This window comes from Heterodontus francisci, chromosome 30 (genome assembly GCF_036365525.1).
Source record: "Heterodontus francisci isolate sHetFra1 chromosome 30, sHetFra1.hap1, whole genome shotgun sequence".
In the NCBI taxonomy this organism is placed as follows: domain Eukaryota; kingdom Metazoa; phylum Chordata; class Chondrichthyes; order Heterodontiformes; family Heterodontidae; genus Heterodontus; species Heterodontus francisci.
The window spans coordinates 52160046-52185486 of NC_090400.1; the positions used below are offsets into that span (position 1 = coordinate 52160046).

Genomic DNA, 25441 nt, shown 5'->3' on the forward strand with positions numbered 1-25441 from the left:
TACGCATGTGCAGAGCTCCTGGCTGGACCATGATGGCGGCGCTTAGTAAAAGTGTGAGCCACTGGGGAGCTGCCCGCATTCCGGGACTGCAGCTCCTCATCGTGGGGAGACGGCACGTTCGAGCGCTGAGGAGGAGGCCGATTGAGACGCTGTATCCGCGGAATGAGGGAGCTGCTGGTGCCAGGGTGGAGCCGAGCCCTGTGTCCGAGGCTAACAGCCACTCGCATCCCGCTCAGCAGCGCTGGCCGGCGGCTAGGAGCCCAGATCAGCTCCGGGACCGCCTCAGTCCCTCTTCGCTGGACGGACTCTCCTACGAGAAGGCGTTTCCCGGCGACAAGCGGTTGGCGTAAGGGATAAAACTGACCTGACACTGTATCCCTTTCCAGCAATGTTAATACCCTAACCTCTTTCACCCAATCACTGGGAGAGGACCCAGTACCCTCTCTAACACAAGCTTCTACATATGTAGCATCTTCCATCATCCACGTGTTGCTTATTAAGAGTCTTAATTCATACCCTCACCCTCTGTACTCGCTAACCTACATTGGCTCCTGGTTAAGTAATGGCTTAATTTTAAAATTCTTATCATTGTTTTCAAATCTCATCATGGCCTTGCTATGCACCCCTGCCCCTCCCCCCCACCAATCTCTAATCTCCAGCCCAAAAAGTCAGATATCTGTCTGCCTCTAATTCTGGCCTTTTGTGCATCCCTGATAATTGTTCTGCCATTGGTGGCTGTGCCTTCAGCACCCAAGCTGTGGGGAGGTAGTGGCATAGTGGTAATGTCACTGGCATAGTGGTAATGTCACTGGCTTAGCAGAGGCCAGGCTTGGTAGATGGTGAAATTTGAATTCAATTAATAAAAAAAATGTGAAACCATTGTCAATTGTTGTAAAAACCCATTTGGTTTACTTAATGGCCTTTAGGGAAGGAAATCTGCCATCCTTACCTGGTCTGGCCTACATGCGATTCCAGACCTCCAGCAATATGGTTGACACTGAAATGGCATTTAGGGATAGGCAATAAATCCATGCCGAGCCAGTGACGTCCACATCCTATGAATGAAACCCCTCTACCCCTCTCTTACTTTTAAGTGGAACAAATAACTTTGCTATGATTCCCAATATCTGATCCTGTATCTGGGTATTTTCTAGATATTAAAGGTATCAAGGCATATGGGGATAGTGTGGGAAAATGGTGTTGAGGTAGATCAGCCATGATTTAGTTGAATGGCGGAGCAGGCTTGAAGGGCCGAATGGCCTAACTCCTATGGGTTTGTTGCAGACTAATTGATGGGGATTGATTACTGTGATTACTTTGTTATTATATCATTGCCAATGTTGGGATTGTAGAAAGTGATCTGGGTGGACTGCTGTCTCTGCGTCTAGCTGTTCCAATGTTCCTTATTTTTTTAAGAATCTTAATGATGCATCATTCTTGTCAATAGGAAAGTCGTGACCATTGCAAAGTCCAAGAAATTCCGTGACCAGCACGGGAAGATCCTGGTGGAGGGTAGACGGTTGATAACCGATGCTTTGGGAGCTGGAGCATTACTGCAGACTCTTTTCTTCAGTACTGTCGACAGCCTGAAGGAGTTGCCTCTGGAGAAATTAAAACACGTGCAGTTAATCAAAGTCAAGTTTGAAGAGATCAAGATGTGGTCTGATCTTGTAACTCCCCAGGGAGCAATGGGTATGTCCTCAGAATGACTGCTTTCGGATGCTCATTTTGTTATGTTAATGTCAGGGCTCAAGGGACAGGCTCCAGAACTGGTAGCTGACACAAAACATTGGCATGTAACAGCAAAAGAAAAGCAACACTGGTCTGCTAAAATTACAAAAATTATACTGCTTCATGAATGACAGTTATGATCATATTGCTTTGACCCATTCCCAAAGTGTTTTAACACAGAACTGTTTTGTGTGCATGGCATGTTGGTGAATGGCAGCTCCTTTTTTGCACAGCAAGATCTCGCCGAGCAATGAGATGCATGACTAGTTTTTTTCTGATCTTGGTGGTTGAAGGAGGAACTCTGCTTTTCAAACAAATGTCTTTTAACTGGAGAAAGCTGGCTCAGCTTTGGTTTAATGTTCTCTATGGGATGAAAGTATAAAATTGTATGCTCACTCTTAACACAGTATAGAAATTCTGGTGTTAACTGCTCTTGAGGGACCACATAGGGACCATAAAGCTACCGGACAGTGACCAAACAGAATGCGAGGGGATATAAATTGTAAATTAACCTCTTGGTCTTATTTTTCCTGATAGGGATTTTTGTCAGACCAGACCATTCCAAGATGAAGTATCCAGCAGTTCAGCAGGAGCATGCCATACCCCTCTTCCTTATCTGTGACAACATCCGAGATCCTGGAAACCTGGGGACAATATTACGATCTGCAGTGGCTGCTGGATGCAGCAAAGTATTGTTGACAAAAGGTTAGTGTCATCAATGTCTCTCTCTACTATTATAACCCCACACGCTTATTCAATTTTCCCCTCTCTGACACTGACTCACATGGGGCATTATTTGCATGGGTTCTAGCAGTACTTTTGATGCCTCCCCCTATATAGCTACTCTCCACACAGGAGCCAAAACAATGATGGTTGGCTAATTGACTGTGGGGGACCTTGCCACGCTCAGCCCTGTTCTGAACCCAATTGGATTGTCATATGCTGACCTCCAGCCTGGCTCTGATTGGCTAACTCAACAGATAGGGCAAATCAACAATGAGTGTTGCTGAGTGTCACATCAGGACAGCCACAAAGAACTGTTTACATTCTCCACTGCCTTGTTTTGAACATGTCAGGCTGTCCCCTAACTATCAGCAAATAATTGCCTCTTCGACATTGTTTCTGATGGAGCTGTAAAGTATCCTTAGAGAACTCTTGATCTACATCCCATTAAACAGAATCTGTCGGTTGTGCAGCAAATGCTCAGGAGGTCCTTGGAAAAACGAGGATAAACTTTTGCTGATCAAGGTGAGGGATTTCAGCGCTGAGGAACACTGTTACTGTGGCTGCCAGTGGCAGCATGGAGTACTCCTTGTTTGTTTATAGGCTCGTTTAACAGAGTAAAACGTCCTAAGATGCTTCACAGGAGCGTTAGCAAACCGAATTTGGCACCGAGCTGCATAAGGAGGTATTTGAACAGGTAATCAAAAGCTTGGTCAAAGAGGGAGGTTATAAGGAGTGTCTTGAAGGACAGAGAGAATGGCAGAGATTTAGGGAGCAAATTTCAGAGCTTAGAGCCTAGGCAGCTGAAGGCACGGGTGTTGGGGATGTCCGAGAGGCCAGAATTGTAGCAGCACAGAGATCTCGAACGGTCACAAAGCACGAGGTCAGATGTAGAGCAGGGATTCTTCAGCTCTGCTCCTAACAAAGTGACTTCACCATAGTGCTCCTTAAAATGTACCAATGTGACACTTGTGTCCCACCTCCATTATCCTGAGAGCGATGAACACGTGTTCTATGGACTTGTATCCATCACACAAATGCTTTTCACTTGTAGCCGGCAGGGAAAGAGGGGTTTTGTAGCACAAGACCTCCAAGGTGAGGGAAGCAGTGTGCTAACCCATTGTACTGCCTGGTCACCCCAACCCTGCACCAAAGTCCCCCTGTAATGCATAGCGAGGATTCTGCACTACAGTGGCCTTGTACTGCCAAGCACAGGTACTGCACTCATGCTCCTATACAAACTATAATTGGGATGTTGAAGAAAAATTTCTTGGGAATTAATTTGTTTTTTGCTTTCCCCTGCAGGCTGCGTGGATGCCTGGGAACCCAAAGTGCTTCGGGCTGGCATGGGCGCTCATTTCCGAATCCCTGTCATTTCAAATCTAGAGTGGGACGTAGTCCCTAACTACCTGACCACCAGCACCTGTGTTCACGTAGCAGACCATTCCTACTGGGGTGCTGAAAACTCCGTGGTGCCTCCTGAATCTCGGGCAATCGGTGACCAGAGCTGGGCCTCCTTGCGCACCAGCAAGAGTTGGACTGAATACCAGGAGAGCGATAGTGAGGACGAAGAGAGAGAATTTCCACTCTCATTGCCTAAATTGGAAGCTCAGTGTTACTATCACCCCTGGGCACAGGAGCAGACTGCCATAGTGATCGGCGGCGAGACTCATGGGCTCAGCCTCGAAGCCCTCTTGTTGGTGGAGAAGACGAGAGGGCAACGATTGTACATCCCCATGATTCCTAGTGTGGACAGCCTCAACTCGGCCGTGGCAGCGAGTATTTTACTATTTGAGGGCAGGAGACAGCTGTTGTTCAACAGGACTAAAGACCCTAGTAGCAGTGTTGCTTGAGCATATCCGCTGTTATCTCAGGTTCAGCATTCTCTAGCTGTTCGCCATTGCAGTGATCGAGTCAGACATACGAGTTCAGGAGTTTTAAAACATGCACCATCAAAACTGGTCTTCAAACGAGGCTGGGTTTTTAATCATCAAAACAGTTGCTGGACTTCAAGTTCATTCATTGTACGAGAACAACTTTAGGATATTTAAGAGTCTTGATATGCCGCTCTGCTAATGGAACGATATTTGGCTGGCATAGTGCATCACAGTGTTCCATCTTTTACCCCTTATACAATCATCCAAATCGCAAGACAATTGAGGAAAGCTACCTTAACTTATCCATCTCAATAAATCCTCCAGTCCCTGGCTTCAGGGCATCCAATAGTTTCTTAAATGATTCCAGGATTTTCACTTCCACTATGTGGGAGTCTGTTCCGAGGGATCGGTACTAAATTTAGCTGTTGCTAGTTTTAAGCTGTGTCCCCTTGCCCCATTGTTAAGTTAATTTTCCTGATGTACCTTTTTGACATTCCCTCGACTATCTTGTATACCTCCCTTAAGATCACTGCTTAAACGCCTTCAGCTGAGGCTGAAAAGCCCAAATCCATCCCAAACCCACGAGCTAAAGCTTCCTCGGGTCTTTATTCACGTGGGGAAGTTTCCAGGCGAAATGTTACTAAACTGATGGTGCTTCCTTCAGTAGTTGAGCATCAACAGAGTAAATCATAAGATTACAGCTCCTGCCTTCATTGTACTGTTATCGCAGCACCATAATCAAAACTTTAAAAAAAACAAACTCAGCATGGTGCTGAAAATCAAAGCCAGGAGATGCTGGCTTTACACAGCAAGTCTTGTCAGGTTGTAGGCCCTTCACTTCTACTCCTGTAATGCTAACATGTCTCTTTTTCTCAGCCACTCTTACATCCAGCTCGATCTATATTTATATGATGATCTAATCTATTAGAAAACAAATACCATTAGAGATTACCATTGGCCCATCAAGTAGTCAGACATGTTGAGGTTCCTCTTAAATAAGCAACATGTGACGATCAGAAATTGTACAACAGTTGGATGGTGGATTTACTTATTTTTCTGGCTGGAATAATGTTCCATTTCCGAAAACTGCAAACTTTCAGTTTGATAATGCAAATTGAAAAATTGCCGATTTTAACCAAATGTGTGTAAATTACCACCGTCTGAACCAGTAAAAAGGCAGTTCCTAGAGGTAAAGAGGGAAAATAAATCTGAAGTGAGAATAAAAGGTCTGTGTCAGAAATGTTCACTTGTCTTTATGCCTTTCAGATGTCGACATCTGCGTTCTCCTTAGAGCAGAGAAGCTTAAGAGGTCATTTGATAGAGTTGTTCAAAATCATGAATGGCTTTGATAGTTTTGCCTTATTTTCTCTGTTTCCATTGGCAGAAGGGTCATAACACAGATTTAAGGTGATTGGCAAAAAAAAAACAGGGGACATGAGGAAACGCAGCAAGTTGCGATCTGGAATGCAATGCCTGATAGGGTGGTGAAAGTGACTTCAATCGTAACTTTCAAACAGGAATTGGATGGTTACTTGAGGGAAAAGAATCAGACATATGGTGAAAGAACAGCAGATTGGGGCTTATTGATAGCTCTTTCAAAGAGCTGGCACAGGTACGACAGGCCGAATGGCCGCCCCCTGTATCGTTCTAAGTCTGCTGTATTTTCCTATTTAGGAATTTCCGATTCTGCAGTTCCATTACATATCACTGGATGATGCTGTATCAAATATCTGCTGAAATATTCCAAGGCTGGTGTTTCTGACTGCAACCACATGGTGGTGCCTGGATCTGCACAGTTCCTGCCAGTAACCAGTTGAGCACTCGCTGGGATGAGAAGAAATTTCTTCAGTGTATCTTTGGAAATCTCTATCTCAAAGGGCTCAGTCGTTGAGTATATCCAAGACAGATCGGGAAATCAAGGGATATGGCAGGAAAGTAGAGTTGAGGTAGTTTGTCAGTTTATCTTTGGTGGAGAGATTTCCAGAAACAAGAATTCAGGACAAAATTCATAGATGCATGGACAAATGTGGGTTAATTAAGAAAAGCCAGCACTGATTTGACAAGGGAAAATAGTGTTTGACTTGCTTGAAGAGGTAAGAGGGTTGATGAGGGCAATGCTATTTATGCGGTGTACATGGACTTCAGAACGCATTTGATACAGTGCCACACAGACTTGTGAGCAAAGTTAAAGCTCAATAAGGGGGGTGGGGATAAAAGGGACAGTAACAACTGGGATACAAAACTGGCTGAGTGACTAGAAACAGTAGTGGTTAATGGATGTTTTTGGGCCAGAGGAAGGCTTGCAGTGGAGTTCCCCAGGGGTCAGTGCCAGGACCTTTGCTCTTCCTGATGAATAGATTTATTTATATTTTATATACATATATGGAAGCATTGTGAACTGTAAGGATAGTGCAGAACTTCAAAAGGACATAATAGACAAGTTGGGGGAAATGGGTGGACAAGTGGCAGATGAAGTTCAAAGTTGAGAAACGTGAAGTGATTCATTTTGGTAGGAAGAACATGGAGAGACAATATAAGATACAGGGTACAATTCTAAAGGGAGTGCAGGAACAGAGGGACCATAAGACATTGAAGGTGGTAAGAGAGGTTGGGAGTGGTTGATAAAGCATACAGTATCCTCGGCTTTATTAATAGGGACTTGGAGTACAAGAGCAAAGAAGTTATGTTGAACTTGTATAAGACACTAGTTCAGCCGGAGTATTGCGTCCAGTTCTGGGCACCGCACTTTAGGAAAAATGTGGAAGTATTGGAGCGTGTGGAAAATGGTTCCAGGGATGAGGAACTTCAGTTATGAAGATAGATTAGAGAAGTTAGGACTGTTTTCATGCAGCGAGTGATTAAGGTCTGGCATGCACTGCCTGAGAGCGTGGTGGAGGCAGGTTTAAACGAGGCATTGCTACAGCCATGTGGCGCGATGGTGGTTCCCGCTGTTCAACTTCCCACCTGACCTCGGCAAGTGTATTTTTATTGGGGATTAGCTCCTTGGTATTTTAGTTTTCAAACAGGCAGACAGCAACAGGTTTTGTGATTTTCTGTTTATAAACCTACTTGTTTATTGATCAATACGCCTTATCCCGAAATTGTTGCAACCACATCCACGCACACATTTGGGCACGCACGCACAAGAGGAGATTGAGAAAAAGGAGATAGTGATTTTTAGTGGGTGAGGGGGAAAGAGGTCATGATAAACCTGTTGAATTCTCTTGGAAATCAAGTTCTCGATGGGTGCAGGCCTGAGATGATTGTAGATTTCTCTTTTGATTAAGTTCAGTGAAGACAGTGGATTACTTCCAGTTCACTGCTGTCTAGTGTAAATGTAGGGTTCTACAGGGCACATGCCTTCTGCTTGCTGGATAACAAGCTGTTGGATGTTTTTTTTTATTCATTCACGGGATGTGGGTGTCGCTGACCAGGCCAGCATTTATTGCCCATCCCTAATTGCCCTTGAGAAGGTGGTGGTGAGCTGCCTTCTTGAACCGCTGCAGTCCATGTGGGGTAGGTATACCCACAGTGCTGTTAGGAAGGGAGTTCCAGGATTTTGATCCAGCAACAGTGAAGGAACGGCGATATAGTTCCAAGTCAGGATGGTGTGTGACTTGGGGAATTTGCAGGTGGTGGTGTTCCCATGTATTTGCTGACCTTGTCCTTCTAGTTGGTAGAGATCGCGGGTTTGGAAGGTGCTGTCGAAGGAGCCTTGGCGTATTGCTGCAGTGCATCTTGTAGATGGTACACACTGCTGCCACTGTGCATCGATGGTGGCGGGAGTGAATGTTTGTAGATGGGGTGCCAATCAAGCGGGCTGCTTTGTCCTGGATGGTGTCAGAGCTGTTGTTGTAGCTGCGCCCATCCAGGCATGTGGAAAGTATTTCACCACACTCCTGACTTGTGCCTTGTAGATTGTGGGCAGGCTTTGGGGAGTCAGGAGGTGAGTTACTCACCTCAGGATTCCTAGCCTCTGACCTGCTCTTGTAGCCACGGTATTTATATGGCTACTCCAGTTCAGTTTTCAGACAATGGTAGCCCCTAGGATGTTGATAGCGGGGGATTCAGTGATGGTAATGCCGTTGAATGACAAGGGGAGATGGTTAGATTCTCTTTTGTTGGAGATGGTCATTGTCTGGTACTTGTGTGGCGCGAATGTTACTTGCCACTTATCAGCCCAAGCGTGGATATTGTCCAGGTCTTGCTGCATTTCTACACGGACTGCTTCAGTATCTGAGGAGTTGCGAATGGTGCTGAACATTGTGCAATCATCAGCGAACATCCCCACTTCTGACTTTGATTGAAGGAAGGTCATTGATGAAGCAGCTGAAGATGGTTGGGCTTAGGACACTACCCTGAGGTACTCCTGCAGTGATGTCCTGGAGCTCAGATGATTGACCTTCAACAACCACAACCATCTTCTTTTGTGCTAGGTATGATTCCAGCCAGCGGAGGGTTTTCCCCCTGATTCCCATTGACCTCAGTTTTGCTAGGGCTCTTTGATGCCATACTCGGTCAAATGCTACCTTGATGTCAAGGGCAGTCACTCCCACCTCACGAGTTCAGCTCTTTTGTCCATGTTTGAACCAAGGCTGTAATGAGGTCAGGAGCTGAGTGGCCCTGGCGGAACCCAAACTAAGCATCACTGAGCAGGTTGTTGCTAAGCAAGTGCCGCTAGATGGCACTGTTGATGACACCTTCCATCACTTTACTGATGATTGAGAGTAGGCTAATGGGGCGGTAGTTGGCCAGGTTGGATTTGTCCTGCTTTTTGTGTACAGGACATACCTGGGCAATTTTCCACATTGCAGGGTAGATGCCAGTGTTGTAGCTGTACTGGAACAGCTTGGCTAGGGGCGCGGCAAGTTCTGGAGCACAGGTCTTCAGTACTATCGCCAGAACATTGTCAGGGCCCATAGCTCTTGCAGTATGCAGTGCCTTCAATCGTTTCTTGATATCACGTGGAGTGAATCGAATTGGCTGAAGTTTGGCATCTATGATGCTGGGGACTTCAGGAGGAGGCAGAGTTGGATCATCAACTCGGCACTTCTGGCTGAAGATTGTTGCAAATGCTTCAGTCTTATCTTTTGCACTGATGTGCTGGGCTCCCCCATCATTGAGGATGGGGATATTTGTGGAGCCACCACCATTCACGGCTGGATGTGGCAGGACTGCAGAGCTTAGTTCTGATCTGTTGGTTATGGGATCGCTTAGCTCTGTCTATCGCATGCTGCTTACGCAGGTTGGCATGCAAGTAGTCCTGTAGCTTCACCAGGTTGACACCTCATTTTGAGGTATGCCTGGTGCTGCTCCTGGCATGCCCTCCTGCACTCTTCATTGAACCAGGGTTGGTCTCCTGGCTTGATGGTAATGGTAGAGTGGGGGATATGCCGGGCCATGAGGTTACAGATTGTGATTGAGTACAATTCTGCTGATAGCCCACAGCGCCTCTTGGATGCCCAGTTTTGCATTGCTAGATCTGTTCGAAATCTATCCCATTCAGCACGGTGATAGTGCCACACAACACGATGGACGGTATCCTCAATGTGAAGGCGGGACTTCGTCTCCACAAGGACTTTGCGGTGGTCACTCCTACCAATACTGTCATGGACAGATGCATCCGCGGCAGGTAGATTGATGAGGACGAGGTAGAGTATGTTTTTCCCTCGTGTTGGTTCCCTCACCACCTGCCGCAGACCCAGTCTAGCAGCTATGTCCTTTAGGACTCGGCCAGCTCGGTCAGTAGTGGTGCTACCGAGCCACTCATGGTGATGGACATTGAAGTCCCCCACCCAGAGTACATTTTGTGCCCTTGCCACCCTCAGTGCTTCCTCCAAGTGGTGTTCAACATGGAGGAATACTGAGTCATCAGCTGAGGGAGGGCGGTAGGTGGTAATCAGTAGGAGGTTACCTTGCCCATATTTGACCTGATGCCATGAGACTTCATGAGGTCCGGAGTCGATGTTGAGGACTCCCAGGGCAACTCCCTCCCTACTGTATACCACTGTGCCACCACCTCTGGTGGGTCTGTCCTGCCGGTGGGACAGGACGTACCCGGGGATGGTGATGGCAGTGTCTGGGACATTGTCTCTAAGGTATGATTCCGTAAGTATGACTATGTCAGGCTGTTGCTTGACTAGTCTGTGGGACAGCTCTCCCAACTTTGGCACAAGCCCCCAGATGTTAGTAAGGAGGACTTTGCAGGGTCGACAGGGCTGGGTTTGCCGTTGTCGTTTCCGGTGCCTAGGTCAATGCCGGGTGGTCCGTCCAGTTTCATTCCTTTTTTTATAGACTTTGTAGCGGTTAGGTACAACTGAGTGGCTTGCTAGGCCATTTCAGAGGGCATGTAAGAGTTAACCACATTGCTGTGGGTCTGGAGTCACATGTAGGCCAGACCAGGTAAGGACAGCAGATTTCCTTCCCTAATGATATTGGTGAACCAGATGGGTTTTTACAACAATCGACAATGGTTTCATGGCCATCATTAGACTAGTTTTTAATTCCAGATTTTTATTAAGTTCAAATTCCACCTTCTGCTGTGGTGGGATTCGAACCCATGTCCCCAGAGGAATACCCTGGGTCTCTGGGTTACCAGTCCAGTGATAATACCACTACCCCACCGCCTACCCTGTTTTTATTCTCTCTTTCTGGAGTCTCTTTATAGGCTGTCTTTTTTTAAAGGAAAGCCATTACTTCTCACTTCCTGGTGGGAGATGCTCTGGTCTCCTCCCCATGGTGATTGCAAAATGGCCCAGGATGTGGCAACTTTACACGTTCTTTGCTTCAGAAGTAGACATTCAGTTCTGGAATGTTTTAGGGTGGGTGTGGGATGGGTTCAGTTGATACCTCTTAGCTTTGAAGACACGTCCTTGTCAGACAGTTTGAATGCACAAAGGACAAGCTTTTTTCTTTGGCAATTTTGGATGCATTGTTCACTTTTTAAAATAAAGATTCATTTTTAAAAGACAGTTTTTTTTATAACTTCAGATTTAGTCCACAATTTGTATCATTGCACTTCTTGTATGCCTGATAGCATTCAAAAGGGAATTAAACTTTTCTATAAAAGGAAGAATGTGCAGGGTCACAGGGAGAAGGCAGGGGAATGGCACTGGGTGAATTGTTCATTCGGCAAGCCGGTGCAGACATGGTTAGAATGGCCTCCTTCTGTGCTGTAATAATTCTGAGAGGGAGAAGATCTGCCATGATCGTACTGACTGGTGGAGCAGGCTTGAGGGACTAAATGGCCTACTGCTGCTATTTCTTGTGTTACTGAAATTTGACCTGCAGGATTCCAGAGGGGGAATTTCTGCTCACTTGTGACTCATTCTTGTCTCTAAGTCCTAAGGTAGTGATGGCAAGGACCTGAACCCATAATTTAGGCTGGTGTTGCAATGCTGTACTGAGGGTGCACTGCACTGTCGGGTACCTTTCAGAATTTCAGGTGGACACAACATAAGAAATAGGGGCAGGATTAGGCCACTTGGTCCTTTGAGCCTGCTCCACTGTTAATACAATCATAGTCTTCTAACTCACTGAATCGATAGCTGCATGGAGAGCTGGCATGGACCTAATGGGCTGAAGGCCCTCCTTCTGTGCTGTAAATGACTCTGATCTATGACTCTTAACTCCACGTTCTCACACTATCCCCATATCCCTTAATTCCCTTAGTATCCCTTAGTTCAACCTTGCCCGTCTAAGAGCGAAGTCCAAAGTACGGAAAGTCCTCATCAGGGAACTCCTCTTTGCTGACGATGCTGCTTTAACATCTCACGCTGCAGAGTGTCTGCAGAGTCTCATCGACAGGATTACGGCTGCCTGCAACGAATTTGGCCTAACCATCAGCCTCAAGAAAACGAACATCATGGGACAGGACGTCAGAAATGCTCCATCCATCAATATCGGCGACCACACTCTGGAACTGGTTCAAGTGTTCACCTACCTAGGCTCAACTATCACCAGTAACCTGTCCCTAGATGCAGAAATCAACAAGCGCATGGGAAAGGCTTCCACTGCTATGTCCAGACTGGCCAAGAGAGTGTGGGAAAATGGCGCACTGACACGGAACACAAAAGTGCGAGTGTATCAGGCCTGTGCACTCAGTACCTTGCTCTATGGCAGCGAGGCCTGGACAACGTATGTCAGCCAAGAGCAACGTCTCAATTCATTCCATCTTTGCTGCCTCCGGAGAATACTTGGCATCAGGTGTCAGGACCGTATCTCCAACACAGAAGTCCTCGAGACGGCCAACATCTCCAGCTTATACACACTACTGAGTCAGCGGCGCTTGAGATGGCTTGGCCATGTGAGCCGCATGAAAGATGGCAGGATCCCCAAAGACACATTGTACAGCGAGCTCGTCACTAGTATCAGACCCACCGGCCGTCCATGTCTCCACTTTAAAGACCTCTGAAACGCGACATGAAGTCCTGTGACATTGATCACAAGTCGTGGGAGTCAGTTGCCAGCGTTCGCCAGAGCTGGCGGGCAGCCATAAAGGCGGGGCTAAAGTGTGGCGAGTCGAAGAGACTTAGCAGTTGGCAGGAAAAAAGACAGAAGCGCAAGGGGAGAGCCAACTGTGTAACAGCCCCGACAAACAAATTTCTCTGCAACGCCTGTGGAAGAGCCTGTCACTCTAGAATTGGCCTTTATAGCCACTCCAGGCGCTGCTCCACAAACCACTGACCACCTCCAGGCGCTTACCCATTGTCTCGAGATAAGGAGGCCAAAGAAGAAAATCTAAAAATATATCTGTGTTCATAGATCCGAGCTTTATCATCTCCCCAGCCAGTATTTATCCCTCAGATCAACATCACTAAATCTGGTCATTATCACTAATGTTTGTGGGACCTTGCTGTGAGCAAATTGGGTGCTATGTTTCCTACATTACAAGTAACTACATTTCAAATGTACTTCATTGGCTATAAAGTGCTTCGGGATATCCAGTGGGCACGGAAAGTGCTATCTAAATACACATTCTTTCTACAGTCAATAAATTGGTCAGGGAGATAGCCAAACATTTGAACGTTAGGTCAAAATAGGAACAGAAGGAGGCCATTCAGTCCCTGAAGCCTGTTCCACCAGTCAGAGACCATCGCTGATCTGTGACCTAACTCCCCATATGCACCATTGCCCCATATTTAGTTTAGTTTAGAGATACAGCACTGAAACAGGCCCTTCGGCCCACCGAGTCTGTGCCGACCATCAACCACCCATTTATACTAATCCTACACTAATTCCATATTCCTACCACATCCCCACCTGTCCCTATATTCCCCTACCACCTACCCATACTAGGGGCAATTTATAATGGCCAATTAACCTATCAACCTGCAAGTCTTTGGCATGTGGGAGGAAACCGGAGATCCCGGAGGAAACCCACGCAGACACGGAGAACTTGCAAACTCCACACAGGTAGTACCCAGAATTGAACCCGGGTCGTTGGAGCTGTGAGGCTGCGGTGCTAACCACTGTGCCGCCCTAATCTTTATCTCTAATATCTCTAATACTTTTGACTAACAAAAATCTATCCATCTTAGATTTAGAATTAACTTAGTATTAATAGCCATTTGCGGAAGAGTGCCAAACGTCTACCACCCTTTGCATGTAGAAACATTTCCTAACTTCACTCCTGGAAAGTTTGGTGCTAATTTTTAACTATGTCCCTTAGTCCTAGAGTCCTACATTCCCCAACTGGAGGAAATATTTTCGCTCTACCTACCCTTTCAGTTCCCCTTAATATCTTAATCTTCAATTAAGTCATCCCTTAACCTTCTGAATACAAGCTTAGTTTATATAATTGCTTCTCATAATTTAACTCCTGGAATCCAGGTCTCATTCTGGTAAATCTACACTGCACTCCTTCCAAAGCCAAAATATCCTATCCAGGTGTGGTGCCCAGAACTGCTCACAGTATTGAGAGAGCACAGCAAGGAAGGTCCTAGAGCACCAGGGATAAAGCAGCTGCAGAGAGAGAGCGTGCACTGTGAGAATAGCAGAAGATATGAGAGCACAGTGGGGATAAAATAGCAGCGGACAGAGAGAGCGCACTGCAAGAGGAAACCAAGCAGAAGAAAATCAAGGGGCGACATCACAGGAAAGTGGGTAAGTGATTGGGTGGTGAGTATTTCTCTCTTTCTATCCTAAACTAGGGCAGTTTTCCAAATAAGGAGCTGGGAAATTAATAACCTCAATCAGGGTGAACATAACCATAAGTGAATTAATAAGAGTAGTAGCACAGAGCAGGTGTAGAGGCATATATTAAAATTAATAGTTTAAACAAGGTACCAAATTGATTCTAAAAGAGGGAATTTTTTTTAGATCATGGATGGGCAGCTGCGACCTGTTGCTTGTGATTCTTGTGCCATGTGGGAACTCCAGGACCCTTCACATATCTTGGGTGACCATGTGTGTAGGACGTGTCTCCAGCTGCTTTAGTGTGAGCTGAGGATTTCCAAGATTGAGGGGCAGCTGGAGTCACTGCGGAGCATCAGGGAGCAGGAGAGTTTTCTGGATCATATTTTCCAGGAGGTAGTTACCTCACAGGCAGTAAACGTTCAGGATACTAAGTGGGTGGCCATCCGGAAGACTAGGAAGAGGCAGGAAGTGCAGGAGTCTTCAGGGTGTGTGCCACACAAACCGGTACTTAGCACTGGAGACTGCTGGGAGCAACGATACCCTGAAGGAGTGCAGTCCTGACCATGGCACCAATGGGCAAGGGACTGTACAGGAGGGAGCAGCAAAGTGTAGAAATGCAATTGTTATAGGAGATTCCATAATCAGGCACAGACAGGCATTTCTGTAACAGTCATCGAGAGTCCCGCATGGTATGTTGCCTCCCTGCTGCCAGGGTAAAGGACATCATGGGAAGGGAGTGAGCCAGAAGTTGAGGTACATGTTGGTACCAACAACATAGCAAGGACAGGCAGTGAGGTCCTTGGGTCAGATTTTCAGGAGCTAGGGCGGAAGTTAGAGTAGGATCTGAAGGTAGTAATCTCTGGATTACTCCCGGTGCCACATGCCAGCGAGAGTAGAAATAGGAAGATAGGGAGCATCAATGCCTGGCTTAAGCATGCTGCAGGAAGGAGGACTTCAGATTCTTGGGGCTTTGGGACCAGTTCTTGCGCAGAAGGCAGCTATCCAAAAGGCACAGGTTGCACCTCAACAGAACTGGGACCAATGTCCTCACGGGGAGGTTCACTAGTGTTTTTGGGGAGGGTTTAAACTAAATTAGTAGGGGGATGGGCACCAGCATATAGAAATATAAAAGAAGAATAAGGTGCATAATGTGAGGGTGTTGAACTGGACTAGAGAAGGAAGTAGTTATTGGATAGGAACAGACTGAGAAGGGCTACGAGGAATGCAAAGACAGAATTACAATGCAAGTATGTAAATTCACAACGTGTAGTGAATAAGGTTGGTGAGCTACAAGCACAAATAGCAGTATGGGAATATGATGTAGTGGCAATAACGGAAACGTGGGTTAAAATGGCAGAATGGGCACTTAATATACAAGGATATAACATGTTCAGAAAAGATAGAGAAGGAAAAGCGGGAGATGGGGTGGCAGTACTGATTAGGGAAGACGTAGTGTTGGAAAGAGGGGATGTCTTTGAGGGTCAAGGACAGAATCTATTTGGTTAAAGGTGAGACGCAAAAAAGGCATATCACACTATTTAGGGGTATTCTATAGGCCTCCAAATAAAGAGAGAGAGAGAGATGAGCAAATCTGCAGGGAAATCCGAGATGTGAAAAAACTATAGAGTGCTGATATTGGGGGACTTTAATTCCCCAAATATTGATTGGGATAATGTTCGAGTAAAGGGGGAGGAATCTCTGGAATTTATTTGATAGTATGTTCTTAGTCAACCGGAAAGGAGGCATTGCTGGACCTGGTGCTGGGAAATGAGGTGGACCAAGCGTCTATGGGGGAGGACTTGGGTAAGAGTGATCATCGTATCATATGGTTTAGACTTGTAATGCAGAAAAGCAAGGAATGATATAAGGTAGAATGTCTAGATTAGAAGAGGGCTAATTTCAATGCGATGAGAAGGGATCTAACCAGGATAAAATGGGACCAAAGACTGACAGGCAAAACTGTAACAGATTAATGTGTTATCTTTTAAGGAAGAGATGCTTCAGGTACGGGCTAGGTACATTCCAACAAGGGTGAAAGGTAGAGGAACCAAAAACAGGGCTCCTTGGATGACGAGGGAGATAGAGATTATGATGAAACAAAAAAGACAGTGCATGATACATGCCAGGTAAATTCATCAAGTGAGAACCAGGCCATATACAATAAGTTGAGAGGGGAGGTGAAGAGGACAGTAAGACTAGCAAAGAGAGAATATGAAAATAGAATGGCAGTCAACATAAACGGGAACCCAAAGATCTTCTACCGGCTTGTAAATAATAAGTAGGTAGTAAGGTGGAGTGGGGCCTCTTAGGGACAAAAAGGATAATATATGCTTAGCGGCACAGGGCAAGGCTAGAATAATGAGTACTTTGTATCGGTGTTTACTAAGGAAGAGCAATCTGACAAAACATCAGTAGAAGCAGAGAGAGCAGAGGCAATGGATAAGGTAAAAATTGAGGGAGAGAAAGTACTGGAAAGGCTGGCTAGATAAGTCACCTGGTCCAGATGGCTTGCATCCAGTTTGCTAAAGGAAGTATGGGTGGAGAGAATGGAAGGGCTTGCCATAATCTTCCTTAGATATGGGGCAGGTGCCAGAGGATTGGAGAGTGGCAAATGTGACACCCTTATTCAACAATAACTACAGGCTAGTTATAGTTTAACATCAGTGTTGGGTAAGATTTTAGAAACAATAATTGGGGGGGGGGGGGGGGGACTGACTGGATTGCTCTGTGGAGAGCTGCCATGAACTTGATGGGCTGAATGGCTTTCTTCTGGGTCGTAAATGACTGTCTCAATGACGACTCCAGGTGCGGTCTGACCAGGGCATGACTTCTACCCTCTTGTATTCTAATTGTCCAGATATAAAGGCCAGCATTCCAATAGCATTTTGATTATTTTCTGTGCCTGTTCATGACACTTAAATGATCCACGCACATGGACTACCAGGTCTCTTTGGACCTCCACTGTTTATAGCTTTTTACCATTTAGAATGTACGCTCTATTTTTAGGCCTAAAGTGGCTGACCTCACATCTACGTACGATGAAGTAGTGATAATGGGAGATTATTGACCAGGGTACACCAGGTGGAAAGAAGAGGTCTGAACTCAAAAGCATGAAGATGATGCAGGACGTGCTTCTAAAGCAGTGCGAGAGCGAGCCTTAAGGAAGAAGGCAGTACAAATCTGATTGTAGTAAATGGTGGTACTAGTGAGGGAACATCTGGAAACTTTCAAGCTGAAAATGAGCAGTCAGTTTTTTTTAAAAAAGTGAGAGTTTTGGCAAGCTGACGGAGATTTGCAAAGGCAATAAAATCTGTAGTAATAGGACGTTTTAAAGAATTATTATTTGAAATACAGAAGGAATTTATCCCTGTAATGGATAGAATCAGTGTGGCTGATGAGGAATTCAAGCTTCCAAGTAATGGATAACATTGAGATTGCTGCAGTCAAGCTGAAAATGCCAAACTTGGTTTAATTTCTAGAGGAGTAGAATTGAAAGGCAGAGTTGTGTTGAACCTCGGTTAGACCACACTTGGAGCACTGTGCACAGTTCTGGTCTCCATATTATAAAAATGATAGAGGCACTGGAGAAGTTCAAAAATGATTTACAAGGATGATACCAGAACTGGGAAGGGTGGGGTGCAGTTTAACTATCAGGAAGGATTGACTAGGCTGGGGTTATTTTCTCTTGAAAAGTGAAGGCTGAAGTGTATGACCTGAAAGAGGTCTTTGAAATTATGAAGGGGTTTGATCGGGTAGACAGAGATGTTTTTACTTGTGGTGGCAACGGTGGGGACGGGCTTGGAGTGGGAGTGGGGAGTCCAAAACTAGGGGCCATAAATATATGATAGTCAATAATAAATCCAATAGGGAATTGAGGAGAAACATTTACCTGGAGAGTGGTGAGAATGTGGAACCCGCTACCAGAAGGAGTAGTTGAGGCAAATAGCACAGATGCATTTAAGGGGAAACACGATAAGCACGAGGGAGAAAGGAATAGACGGATATGCCGGTCGGGTGGGATGAGGCTCGTGTGGAGCACAAACACCAGCATAGACCCGTTGGGCCGAATGGCCTGTTGCTGCCTGTGAGTACTATGTAATTCAAAGTAAAAATGACCAGGGCTGCAAGGGAGGAAAGCAAAGAACCAGAACACAGGAGAGTCTTGTTCAAGCACATTATAATCAAACAGAAGCCAGAGGAACAAATTGGGCCAGTCAGCTGAGGGTAGGGAGGAGGTTGATCTGAGGACAGGCAAGTTGCTGAAATGTTTAATTATTTTGCAAAAGGGTTTACAGAAACTAGCAAGATCAGACCCTGACAGTCTAAATCCCAGAATGTTAAAGCAGTTGGGGATGAGTGAGTGTGGTTCCACTTAGGTACTTTCACGAGCGCACCAGATACCAAAGGACTGCAGAACATTTGTAACTCCTATGAGCCATCTCATGACAGACCTGTAAGGCTCGCCTTGATTGTGGGAGAACTTGAAAACAATAGTCGGGGACACTATAAAAGGGATGACCTTGCAAGGTATAGATTAAAGAGAAAGAGCAAGCACTGTTTTAAAATGTGAGCTTGTGTCTGACAAATCGACAAATAGTTTTAAATTTACCAACCTGGTGCATAAAGGGTTTTGTTACCTGGATTTTAAAAAGAGTGTTCAACATTATCCCTCGGAAGACACCACAAAGATATTCTGTTTCAGTGGGAGAGGCAGAAATCTATTGAATTAGATAAAAGAATAGTTAGTGGAAAGAAAACTAGGAGTGGAAACAACAACTTGTATTTGCCTAATGCCTTTCATAAAGTTAAACGTCCCAAGACACTTCACAGAAATGCTATTGAGTAAAATTTGATAGAGCCACATTAGGAGACACAAAGTCAGGTGACTAAACACTTGGTCAAAGAGGTAAGTTTTATGTAGTGTGTTAAAGGAGGAGGGTGAGAAGGAGGGGTTTAGGGAGAGAATTCTAGAATTTAGACAACTGAAGGCATGGCTGTCGATGATGGGACAAAATTGGAGGAGCACAGTCTTGGAAGGTTGTAGGGCTGCAGAAGGCGAAGAGATAGGGAGGGATGAGGCCACATGGAAGGATTTGGATATGAGGATGAGAATTTTAAAATGGTAGTGGCAATAATCCTCCCTACTAGTGGAAAATTACTCCCATTGTGCCCAGCTATGGTTCCCCCTACTTCAAAAAGGGACATGATATTATTGGAGAGGGTACAGTGGGAGGCTATTGATAACTGAACTTGGGCTGAGTCACATGTCTGACATACTCTGACTGCAGTAACAAGTTACTTACAAAACACAGCCAGTGCGTATCTGATTCAAGTGGTTAGTTGCAGTATAACTGCAGCCTATTCCACACATTGAGAGGAGATCTGCAGCAGCTCCTTCACACACTGACCTTCAAAACAATCAGGGGTGAAATGGACCTCCAATACTCCTTCAAGGCCCATCATTCAAGTGAGATATTTAAGGAACAGGGAGCGCTTCATAGAAATCACACAGCACAGGAAACCATTCAGCCCATCATAGAATCTTGCAATACACAATGTGGCCATCATCCCATTATGCCTGTGTCAGCATTAGCCAGTGGCAAGCAATGAAACTGCAGAATCTGAAATTCCTGCATCGGAACAGAAAATACAGCAGATATCGAATCTTACAGTGGAGAAGGTGGCCATTTGGCCCATTGTTCCTTTGTCAGCTCGTTGAAAGAGACATCCAATTAAACCCACTCCCCCTGCTCTTTCCCTATAACCCTGCAATTTTTTTCCTTTAAGTATATATCCAATTGACTTCTGAAAGTTACTATTGAATCTGCTGTCAGGCAGTGCCTTCCAGATCACAACTTGATTATCTTAAATCGGTTTCCCCTAGTTACTGACACTCCTGCCAGTGGAAACAGCTTCTCCCTATCTACCTTTCATAATTTTGAACACTTTTGCCATCTTTCAAAGAAACTCCTTTTTCCAGCAGGAAGATGGCTCCCATGTTCTATTTTGATGAACAATGTGTCCTTATTATACCAGCAGGCTTTATTTTGAGTGGGGAGAGAGTGACATAGTGAGGGTGATATTGAAAGATTCATCAGGTCCCAGCACAGCACTGTCAGAGTGACAAATGTTGTCTGTGCTGCGGCATTGATATAGCAGACTTGTTATTAGCAGCCTGATACACATTCGCATCCCACGCCTCACTGGTTAACAACATTACAGTCCGCGGGTAAAATACAAAGCAAAGATTTCTCATTTGCTCGGGTCCGTTGGCAGAAAGATGAAAGTGAGCATCTCGGCTAATTGACATTTCAGAAGGAAAAGCCCACTGCAGGCACCCAGTTCTAATGATATCCTGCATCCCTTGATCATTTAACCCACAGCATTTGTACTGTAACTAGTTAAACCTTTCATGAAAATAAAATACTTTGGTTAAGTAATTACTTTGAAAAGGGGAATTGGATAAATACTTGAAACGGAGAAACAAAAGCGAGGCTATGGGGAAAGAGCAGGGAGGAGTGGGACTAATTGGATAGCTCATTCAAAAAGAAATAGCACAGGCATGATGGGCTGAAAAGCCTCGTTCTGTGCTGTAAAATTCGATCAGTCAGTTTGAAGTCCATTAAGAAATATCAGTGTTGATTTTATGTATACTTTTTTGAGCTGCGTTCATGTCATTGCAGTGGCAGTCGCCAGCCCTGAGGGTGCTTCTGTTTGCATTAATTAGGCTCCCTTTAGACAGCCGCGCACAATAACACTTCTTAGGCAGCTTCCCAAAGCCATCAGAACTGTCACTGGAAGCAGAACATTCCCTTCCTGCCACACACAAACCAGAAAAGGAGAAGCAAACCACACAGACAGTATTTAAGTTAAGTCATTATTTAAGGTTTCATTTTTTTTTTCCTTTTTCCAGTCAGTTTCGTGCCCCTGCTCCATTTCTCCAGATGTGGGCATTGAGTCTGTGTGCAAGATTGCTGTAAAGTGACATTCTGCCCTCTGGTACCTCAACCGAGAGGCTTGTGTTCAAATGCCAGCTGAACGAGCAGGGGTTAACTGGCCACATTCCTGCCAGGAACATCACAACGATCTTGCATCTGAGGACTGTTATATTTTTTCTATTTGTCCATGGGATGTGGGCGTCGCTGGCTAGGCCAGCATTTATTGTCCCATTCCGAATTGTCCTCGAGAAGGTGGTGGCGAGCTGCCTCCTTGAACCGCTGTAGTCTGTGTGGGGTAGGTACACCCACAGTACTGTTAGGGAGGGAGTTCCAAGATTTTGACCCAGCAAGAGTGAAGGAACAGTGATATAGTTCCAAGTCAGGATGGTGTGAGACATGGGGAACGTGCAGGCGGTGGTGTTCCCACACATCTGCTGGCCTCGTTCTGGGTGGTAGAGGTTGCAGGTTTTGAAGGTGCTGTCTGAGGAGCCTTGGAAAATTCTGCAGTGCATCTTGTAGTTGGAAAGAGTGAGGGAAACTCAACCCTTCTTCCTAGCACCAATGCTCCACTCTGCTGACTCTAATCTGCTCTGGGCGGCTTCCCGCACTCCCATTACAACGCCACAACATTCTGAAACCGACTAAATACCAGAATTGAAAAGTAGAGGCGTTGTGGTAAACTTGTATGGAACCTTGGTTAGACCACGCTTGGAGTCCTGTGTGCAGTTCTGGTCACCATATTATAAGGGTATAGAGAGGATGAAAAAAAAAAGATTTACAAGGATGACCAGTACTGTGAGGTTATACCCATCAGGAAAGGCTGAACAGGCTGCAGTCTCTGTTCTCGCGAAAGAGAAGGCCGAGACATGATGTAATGGCAGAGAGTACATCTTCCCACTTGTGTGGAAGAGCAAAACTAAAGGTTATCAATATAAGAAAGTCACCAAGAAACCTCTGTACCCAGAGAGTGGTGAAAATGTGGGAACCATAGTGAATAGTATAGATGTATTTAAGGGGAAGATAGATAAGTGTGTGAGAGGGAGAAGGGAATAGAGGGTTATGCTGATATAGTTAGATGAGAAAGAATGGGAGGAGGTTCAGATGGAGCCTTAACAGAATGGACTGGTGGGGCCAATAGACCTGTTTCTTTGCTGTGTATTCTATAATCCTCTCTCCCAAAAACTTTCTTGGAACCTACTCTACAGCGAAGCCTTTGGTCACTACCTTTAACTCTTGTCCTGACTCCTCCTCAGTGTCCTAACCACCACCCCTTTAAAAAAAAAGAGCACAACTTTAAAAGGTGTTGTATTTTGGGATGTTTTCCACGCTGGCAAGGCAGCATTTATTGCCCGTCCCAAGTTGCTTTGATGGCATTCGTAACAAAATGTATAATTTCACACCTCTTAAATTTTGTCTAGCATACACTACCCATTTTTGTTTTAAACATTTTATAAAATAACTATTAAAATCGAATACATAAAACAAACACAAAAATAGCATTTTTGGCATCTATGATGCAGTCCAGTCCCTGCGGAGGCCTCAAGCGACCCGGCGAATACCGCATGCTCCTTCTCCAGGGACACACGGGTGCGAATGCACTACCCATCGAGCCAAACTGACACAAGGTAGCCTGCACAGCAGTTAAGGCGTAGCAAAGTTTTTAATTATAGGTGAAGCATCTTCGGGATAGTTCCACAAGATGCATTAAGGCGCTACATAAATGCAAATCTTTCTTCCCTTCACGGAGTTGTTAATTTATGGAACGCACTGTCACCTAGGACGGTGAATGCAGACTCTGTTGGTATGGATTGGCACGGAGAGACTGTGGGCTGAAATGGATTCCACTGTCACTTAGCACAAATGAATGTGAATTGATGCATTTAGAAAAAGGGACAGTCTGACTCTTGTTTCTGCCATGGCAACAGCACACAGCGAAAACAATACTGAACGCTGTCAGTCTGACTTACTGCACAGATGAATACCCTTATTCTAAACATGCCCTCGCTGGTTTCAATGAGAATTCCACAATTGCATTAGCTCATTGCTCCAGTTGAGTCCTTCCTGCATTTTTTTTTGGCGTGCACACAGCAAAAAAGAGAGAGAGAGAGGTTAGTGGAATGAAAACTGGCTTGCCTAAACACGCAGCACATTTTTCCTGAATTGGCTGATGTGATTATTAGCTAAGCTCCACAGTATGTGTTCAGGACTGGTTGGTGTTTTTAAAAAAAAAAACAACATTCTTTCTGTGCAGCTTACACAATTAAATAAAGGACAACCAGAAAGGAATACCTCATAACTGACACATGAGGAAGCAAGCCACTGAATTATATAGACAGCTGGTTAACTGACTTGCATACCACATAATGCAAATTTAGAGTTCACTTGCACTGTGGGATTAAGATGTGCATTACAAGCGAACACTCCCTTCTCTGACGATCATCTTTTCCCTTCCTGTCCTGACTATAGCCCTTTGGGATCTTGCTCAGGGTGTTATTGCTCGTGAGTGAGTGAGTGAGTATCTTGACAGCGAGGGTCCCAAGGCTTTGCAAAGGGTAGCAGGGGAGAAGAGAGAAAGAGAAGGTCGTCATCGGTCACACTGTCTTCAGGAGGACAGAAGTAGGGAGAAAATCAGAAACAAAAAAGTATTACTTTCGGAAAGGAGCCCTGGCCGTGGAGAGGGCACATTGAGAAAAATTATCTAGATAATGCCAGAGATGAGAGGCTTTAGTTATGATGAGAGACTAAGGAAACCGGTGGTCTTTCCATTAAAACAATGAAGGCAAATTGGATAGAAATGTTCAACATTATGAAGACTTTGGAAAAAGTAAAATTGGAATATACCAATTTTCACTGGTTAATCTAATTCGAAGTTAGTCACCAAAAGAATGAAGGGGGAGGTTCAGAGAGGAGTCAGTTTATATAATGTCTGACCACAAACGGGTGGGCTCTTGAAAGGTAAGTGGATTAATATTGGTTCTGCAGTATAATGAGCTAAGGTTCCGTGGCCCCATTCTAAACAGAACTTGGGGGACTGTTAGTAAGATTCTCACTAGAAATGCATGGCAGGGGAGAGCAGGTGAGGACAGGGGCGGATCAGCTGAAATGGCTTTTTGCAATTAACCTGTCACCTGCCAACCTGGATCCTGAAGGCTCACCCATGGAAAACAGTGACTTGACCTTGAAGGAAGCCTCGCTGAGAGATCAAGTGACCTCCGTGTCAAGAACGTTACCTCTCTCGATGTGCAATTAATTGTAACATTATTTAATGGGGATTCCCGGCATGGATGTCATCAAGCTGTCCCGAGCAGCCGATCACATTAAAGGATTCTCAGACAAGAAATGAAAAGCATTAATAATCAAATCACTTTAAAAAAATTTTACACGGAGCAAAATAAAGATCGGGACATACACATAGGGTTAAGATAGAAATGAAATATCTTGAAAAAAACTTTAAAATATTTAATTATTTTAAAAATATAGTTTAGAAAATTAATCATAATTCCACATACTTTTCAGGGCCAGATCTGTTGTTCAGCTGTAGTTATTATTCAGATCACTATTAAAACCCTCATTGAACAATGCTTAACATTTTAATGGGGTTTCTAACAGTCTTCTTCGGCCTCCTTATCTCGAGAGACAATGGGTAAGCGCCTGGAGGTGGTCAGTGGTGTGGAGCATCGCCTGGACTGGCTACAAAGGCCAATTCTAGAGTGACAGGCTCTTCCACAGGTGCTGCAGAAAAATTTGTTTGTTGGGGCTGTTACACAGTTGGCTGTCCCCTTGCGCTTTTGTCTTTTTTCCTGCCAACTGCTAAGTCTCTTCGACTTGCCACACTTCAGCCCCGCCTTTATGGCTGCCCGCCAGCTCTGGCGAATGCTGGCAACTGACTCCCACGACTTGTGATCAATGTCACAGGATTTCATGTCACGTTTGCAGACTTCTTTAAAGCAGAGACATGGACGGCCGGTGGGTCTGATACCAGTGACGAGCTTGCTGTACAATGTGTCTTTGGGGATCCTGCCATCTTCCATGCGG

The 25441-nt window shown here is 45.2% G+C and overlaps 1 protein-coding gene across 1 annotated transcript; it reads left to right on the forward strand.

Moving 5' to 3' along the window:
• On the forward strand, positions 1 to 11253 carry mrm3a (mitochondrial rRNA methyltransferase 3a). The gene is made up of 4 exons (XM_068010617.1): positions 1 to 346; positions 1448 to 1692; positions 2269 to 2436; positions 3760 to 11253. The coding sequence occupies exons 1-4, from the start codon at positions 6 to 8 to the stop codon at positions 4305 to 4307; spliced, it is 1302 nt and encodes a 433-aa protein (XP_067866718.1). The 5' UTR covers positions 1 to 5; the 3' UTR covers positions 4308 to 11253.
• Positions 11254 to 25441: the final 14188 nt, after the last annotated feature.